General features: G+C 37.4%; 1 protein-coding gene across 1 annotated transcript in view; it reads left to right on the plus strand.

Annotated features, from left to right (window-relative positions):
* The window catches only part of rxfp2 (relaxin family peptide receptor 2), a 65,027-nt gene extending 58,787 nt beyond the window's left edge, over positions 1–6,240 (plus strand). The window contains exons 17-18 of the mRNA XM_012958212.3: positions 3,270–3,488; positions 5,425–6,240. Of these exons, the coding sequence (XP_012813666.2) occupies positions 3,270–3,488; positions 5,425–5,693 (488 nt within the window). The 3' untranslated portion in view covers positions 5,694–6,240. The remainder of the gene's footprint in view (positions 1–3,269; positions 3,489–5,424) is intronic.
* The last annotated feature ends 1,755 nt before the right edge of the window (positions 6,241–7,995 follow it).

The following is a 7,995-nucleotide window of genomic DNA, read 5'->3' on the forward strand; positions in this document are numbered from 1 at the left end:
CCGTCCCCACCATCAAGCATGGGGGTGGAAACATTTTGCTTTGGGGGGTGTTTTTCTGCTAAGGGCACAGGACAATTTATTCGCATTAACGGGAAAATGGACGGAGCCATGTATCGTGAAATCCTGAACGACAACCTCCTTCCCTCTGCCAGGAAACTGAAAATGGGTCGTGGATGGGTGTTCCAGCAAGACAATGACCCAAAACATACAGCAAAGGCAACAAAGGAGTGGCTCAAGAAGAAGCACATTAAGGTCATGGAGTGGCCTAGTCAGTCTCCGGACCTTAATCCAATAGAAAACCTATGGAGGGAGCTCAAGCTCAGAGTTGCACAGAGACAGCCTCGAAACCTTAGGGATTTAGAGATGATCTGCAAAGAGGAGTGGACCAACATTCCTCCTAAAATGTGCGCAAACTTGGTCATCAATTACAAGAAACGTTTGACCTCTGTGCTTGCAAACAAGGGTTTTTCCACTAAGTATTAAGTCTTTTTTTGTTAGAGGGTTCAAAAACTTATTTCACTCAATGAAATGCAAATCAGTTGCTATCTTTTATTTAAAGTTATTTTTTCGATTTTCCTTTTGATGTGCTATCTGCCACTGTTAAAATAAACCTACCATTGAAATGATACTGTTCTGAGACTTTTCATTTCTTTGTCATTGGACAAACTTACAAAATCAGTGAGGGGTCAAATAATTATTTCCTCCACTGTATAGAATATAAATGTCACACTATACTGTATATATAGAATATAAATGGCACACTATACTGTATATATAGAATATAAATGGCACACTATACTGTATATATAGAATATAAATGGCACAATATACTGTATATATAGAATATAAATGGCACAATATACTGTATATATAGAATATAAATGTCACACTATACTGTGTATATAGAATAGAAATGTCACAATATACTGTATATATAGAATATAAATGTCACACTATACTGTATATATAGAATATAAATGGCACGCTATACTGTATATATAGAATATAAATGGCACAATATACTGTATATATAGAATATAAATGTCACACTATACTGTATATATAGAATATAAATGGCACACTATACTGTATATATAGAATAGAAATGGCACACTATACTGTATATATAGAATATAAATGTCACACTATACTGTATATATAGAATATAAATGGCACGCTATACTGTATATATAGAATATAAATGGCACAATATACTGTATATATAGAATATAAATGGCACAATATACTGTATATATAGAATATAAATGTCACACTATACTGTATATATAGAATATAAATGGCACACTATACTGTATATATAGAATATAAATGGCACACTATACTGTATATATAGAATATAAATGGCACAATATACTGTATATATAGAATATAAATGGCACAATATACTGTATATATAGAATATAAATGGCACACTATACTGTATATATAGAATATAAATGGCACACTATACTGTATATATAGAATATAAATGTCACACTATACTGTGTATATAGAATAGAAATGTCACACTATACTGTATATATAGAATATAAATGGCACACTATACTGTATATATAGAATATAAATGTCACGCTATACTGTATATATAGAATATAAATGGCACGCTATACTGTATATATAGAATATAAATGGCACAATATACTGTATATATAGAATATAAATGGCACAATATACTGTATATATAGAATATAAATGTCACACTATACTGTATATATAGAATATAAATGGCACAATATACTGTATATATAGAATAGAAATGGCACACTATACTGTATATATAGAATATAAATGTCACACTATACTGTATATATAGAATAGAAATGGCACAATATACTGTATATATAGAATATAAATGTCACACTATACTGTATATATAGAATAGAAATGGCACACTATACTGTATATATAGAATATAAATGGCACACTATACTGTATATATAGAATATAAATGGCACACTATACTGTATATATAGAATATAAATGTCACACTATACTGTATATATAGAATATAAATGTCACAATATACTGTATATATAGAATATAAATGGCACAATATACTGTATATATAGAATATAAATGGCACAATATACTGTATATATAGAATATAAATGGCACACTATACTGTATATATAGAATATAAATGTCACACTATACTGTATATATAGAATATAAATGGCACACTATACTGTATATATAGAATATAAATGGCACACTATACTGTATATATAGAATATAAATGTCACACTATACTGTGTATATAGAATAGAAATGTCACACTATACTGTATATATAGAATATAAATGGCACACTATACTGTATATATAGAATATAAATGTCACGCTATACTGTATATATAGAATATAAATGGCACGCTATACTGTATATATAGAATATAAATGGCACAATATACTGTATATATAGAATATAAATGGCACAATATACTGTATATATAGAATATAAATGGCACAATATACTGTATATATAGAATAGAAATGGCACACTATACTGTATATATAGAATATAAATGTCACACTATACTGTATATATAGAATAGAAATGGCACAATATACTGTATATATAGAATATAAATGTCACACTATACTGTATATATAGAATAGAAATGGCACAATATACTGTATATATAGAATATAAATGGCACACTATACTGTATATATAGAATATAAATGGCACACTATACTGTATATATAGAATATAAATGTCACACTATACTGTATATATAGAATAGAAATGTCATAATATACTGTATATATAGAATAGAAATGTCACAATATACTGTATATATAGAATAGAAATGGCACAATATACTGTATATACAGTATAGAAATGGCACAATATACTGTATATACAAAAGTCCAGATACCACGATGAATCAAAATTAAATCAGATTCTCATGTCAAGGCCACATAGTAACCACTACCAATTGCATACAAATGTAATAACCAACCCTGTAGAGTTAGTTTCTATTACCCCATTTCCTGTTTGATAATTAGCAACAACCCCTAAGCTTAGCTTCCCAGCAGCTGCCCAGACAGAGCGCACTGAGCATGTGCAGTGCCAGTGACACGCCTAACAAAATTAAAGATGGAGATGGCCTTATTGCTATGGGGCTGCTGAACCTTAGGCTGGTGCAATCAATTCAGTATATAAAATACAGCATTTGTAGCCATATATGTTAGCTTTAGTTCTCCTAAACACATTACTCATGTTTGTTTGATTTTATTTGCCAGGCGTGAACTTATTGGCCTTCATCATAATCGTGTTTTCCTACATCAGTATGTTCTGTTCAATTCAAAAGACTGCCCTACGAACCTCCGAAGTCAACAGTCACATCCACACAGACGTTGCTGTCGCAAACCGATTTTTCTTCATAGTATTTTCCGACGCTGTGTGCTGGATCCCAGTGTTCCTCCTAAAGATACTCTCCCTTTTTCGCGTGGAAATCCCTGGTAAGTCGTGTGGCTCCGGGACATAACTACAGTTTGTTTATAAGCTGAGTGCGTGCTGATTAGTTATCCTTCCAGCATTGCGGGGGTCTTGTATGTGTCAGGCTAAGGAACACAGGGCATTTAACCACTCAAGATGCCCTATTTGCTATTATCCAGGCCATAGGTGGCACTGCAAGTGGCTTGGAAAAACCATTTTCTCATAGGAATCTACAGCACTGGCAGTCAGGTTCTTAATAGCACATCCAGTAGATTCTTTGTTCTATTTCCAGCCAAGGGTTAATGGTTAAACTATTGTCACTGTTTTCTAAAGAAGTATGACCATGCAGGTAAGTGCCAGCCTATGGAATACAGTATATGACCTGAGGTAAATAGTTAGGACTCCCATATGGAGTTAAGCTTGACATGGTTTGGTGGTTTGCTAATTTTATGATCATAACTTTGTAACTAAAACCCCGTTTTGGAAAATACATGCACTTGCCCAGATACTAAACTACTAATGAACCAGGGAACCAGGGAATGTGCATTAATCAATCCCCCTCTCTTTTGTATGTTTGTAGCTAATTTGACAGATCAGTTGCATTTCCATTGTACTTTATGGGTTATTATGAGTTGGTTTTAAGCAAGAAAATAAAATATCAAATTAACTTACATAAAATCTCACAAAGCTTGGTAACAAAACCTTAGAGAGAGAACTGTATTGATCCCTATTCCAGAAGCAATGACATTGTAATATAAATAAATCTTTAAATAAAAACTGAATTCCTTCACATCCTTGCTTAACATATTCTATATAAGGGGGAACAGTGTAATGTAGACATAGTCCATCCTCTGCTAGAAACACATGGGTGACTAGTAATTGCATCAGTCAGGCATTGGCTAATATGGAAACCAACTGCACTAAAGCAATGTATCATATGAAATAAATATGAAACGTTGTGCTATTATCTTAAGCTGATCCAAAGAGAGGTAAAAAAAACCATCTGAAGCCATATTAAATTTGCTTAATAGGGTGAAGACACAACAGAGCTACTTAGTAGCAGCTACTTGTCACGGCTACTAAATGCCAGAAGATACCCTGCCATAGACAATACTGAGAATTGCCTCTGCTAAAACACATGTAGAGACAATTATCAGTAAATGAAACAACAAGAAGCTGCTACTAGTAGCTCCAAGTCTCTTCACCCTTAGCATGGAAAAACATACTTTATAACTTATAGGGTGAAGACACACAGAGCTACTAGTAGCAGCTACTTGTCCACAGCTACTAAACCCCAGAAAATCCCCTGCCATAGACAATACTGAGAATTGCCTCCGCTAAAGCACACGTAGAGACAATTATCAGTAAATGATTAGTACTGTCTATTTCTGTAGCTGTGACAAGTAGCTGCTACTAAGTAGCTCTGTGTGTCATCACCCATAAGCGTGAAGACACGGCTACTTGTCGTGGCTACTAAAATAGACAGTGCTGATAATTACCTACCTTTGTCCCAGCATTCTCTCTGACCTGGTTCCTCAGTCAGAAGGTGTTCTTTCTCTTTGCTTCCTTGTGCAGAGTGAAGCCCCGCCCCCATTTCCTGTTCAGTTCTCTCTTCAATTCGACAAGGTTGTCGGAGTGGAGAGCCTTATGTGCATGCCTCGAGGCAGCCAGAGCCAGTCTGTGCATTAGCAGGGTTTTTTTAGATGAGAAAAAGAAACCTTCTGACTGAGGAACCAGGTCAGACAGAATGCTGGGACAAAGGTAGGTAATTCTGGAGGCTGTTTAGAGTAATTTTACTCATAGAAAAAAAAAAAGGTTTACTTATTCTTTAAGGTGAAATGCAATATTTCGTTATGGTTTCACCCCCCCCCCCCCCCCCTTTCTATGAAACTGAACTGGTACCTACAGAAACACGACCATTCCACCCGCTAAGAAGATTTTTTCCTTTCTCTTTCCCAGGCACCGTTACCTCATGGATCGTGATATTTATCCTCCCCATTAACAGTGCCTTAAACCCCATTCTCTACACACTCACGACGAGCTTTTTCAAGGAGAAACTCAAGCAGTTGCTACACAGGCAGAGGAGAAGGTCGGTGTTCAGGAACGAAAGGAAAAGTTTATCTACGTCTCTGGTGTGGACAGAAGAAACCCTGGTTCAGCATCCTTCTCTCAAACTTGGATTCCTCCATAAAAAGTCTTTAGATGAGAACATTATTAAAACGACATGACAGTGTGTGAGATGGAGCCGGGACCATTTTCAGTTGGCGGCAGGGTGCAGTGGAACCGGGAATGTTGAACTGATTCAGCTGTTGTTCAACTGCCATTCCTAGAAGCTCTCCAGCCCGTAGCTGACAGTGGGAGCTGGAAACTGTACTTCAGCCAATAGCAGGGCTGTGGGACGGGCGACATTAATCTAAAGAGGTACTGTTGCCATCTTGGCTCTACTGCCCCTTCACTCTGGAACACCCAAGGACCACTTTGGCCTTAGCTTTAACTGCCTCTCTTTCTGAGGTGAATGCAGAATATACATATTTGGGAAAAATAACTCTGGCACCAACATGGAATTATACATCTCATGGAGATAAAAAGGACCTGCTGGAGTGAAAGATGTCACAATGCAGCACTATTTATTCTTTATGACTCAAGTCCCATTGCGCCGAACAAATGACAGTTAGTACTGAGTTGTAGTAACATTATTTTAGTATATTTTGAGGACCTTTCATTTTATTGTCAGTCACTGGCACTTAAAATGAAGAAAATTGTTTTATTTAGAAAGAATTTGAAAGTTCTAGTCCAGAAAGCTGTTACCTGCCCTCAGCTGTGGCTGAACTACAACCTGCCAATTATGGGATGTCATTTCATATTGCTCAGATCATTCGCCCCCTATTGCTCAGATCGCTCGCCCCCTATTGCTCAGATCGCTCGCCCCCTATTGCTCAGATCGCTCGCCCCATATTGCTCAGATCGCTCGCCCCATATTGCTCAGATCGCTCGCCCCATATTGCTCAGATCGCTCGCCCCACATTGCTCAGATCACTCGCCCCATATTGCTCATATCGCTCGCCCCCTGCTGCTCGGATCACTCACCCCATATTGCTCATATCACTCACCCCCTATTGCTCAGATCACTCACCCCCTATTGCTCATATCGTTCGCCCCCTATTGCTCAGATCACTCACCCCATATTGCTCAGATCGCTCGCCCCCTATTGCTCAGATCACTCACCCCATATTGCTCATATCACTCACCCCCTATTGCTCAGATCACTCACCCCCTATTGCTCAGATCACTCACCCCATATTGCTCATATCGCTCGCCCCCTATTGCTCAGATCACTCACCCCATATTGCTCAGATCACTCACCCCATATTGCTCATATCACTCACCCCATATTGCTCATATCGCTCGCCCCCTATTGCTCAGATCACTCACCCCATATTGTTCATATCGCTCGCCCCCTATTGCTCAGATCACTCACCCCATATTGCTCAGATCACTCACCCCCTATTGCTCAGATCACTCTGCCCATATTGCTCAGATCACTCGCCCCATATTGCTCAGATCACTCACCCCCTATTGCTCAGATCACTCACCCCCTATTGCTCAGATCACTCGCCCCATATTGCTCTAGTCTGTTAAGCTTAGCCATACAAATGTCTCCAATAGTGATTTATGGGAAGGCAAGTCTATCACCCAGTGCAGATCACTAAAAATAAACGAATCCCAATCACCTATTTCATAATTCAATGGATCAATAACTATTTAGTTCATTTAACAACCAAAATATGTTCTGCAATTACTGAGTCCCCACTGTAACTGGTTTGCAGAAGACAAACGCCGGCTGCGCAGTTGGTGGAACCTTTTCCATCTTTGGCGCATTTTGTTTTGTCACTTGCAATGAATGAAAAATTAATTACGCAAACATTTTGATGGATTTGGATACTTTAGCGCATTGATATAAAGTTAACAGTTTTCTTTTTTAAAAGCATTTTTATAGATGTGTTTTCACAGCTGTGTGCCCTTTACTGAAGGTGCGCATCATTTTTGCAGAAAGAAGGGCTGATTTACATTCTCCAACCACATTTTAGCCTCTTAGAATGTGTCCCATCCGGCTTTCTGTCATTTTGTTAAGTTTTTCAATTACAAATAGTATGCTTTAATATGATAATATGACAATATGACAAAGTATGTTGATATGAGATTTACCAACATATATATCACATACAATGCACTACCGTACGCAGTTTATAACAGTTTAGTTCAGCCACAGCGATACAGCCGTAGGTTGCAGGTAACTGGTCTCTCTGGTTTCTCTTTTAACATCTATTTTAAACATTTTCTGTGTCCTAACCCCCAACCCTAACTCTCAAACTTAACTCTAACCCCCAAACCTAACCCTAACTCTAACCCCCAAACTTAACTCTAACCCCCAACCCTAACTCTTACCCCCAAACTTAACTCTAACCCCCAAACCTAACCCAAACTCTAACCCCCAACCCCAACTCTAACCCCCAACCCTAACTCTAACCC

The sequence above is a fragment of the Xenopus tropicalis genome, chromosome 2 (assembly GCF_000004195.4).
Source record: "Xenopus tropicalis strain Nigerian chromosome 2, UCB_Xtro_10.0, whole genome shotgun sequence".
NCBI lineage: Eukaryota > Metazoa > Chordata > Amphibia > Anura > Pipidae > Xenopus > Xenopus tropicalis.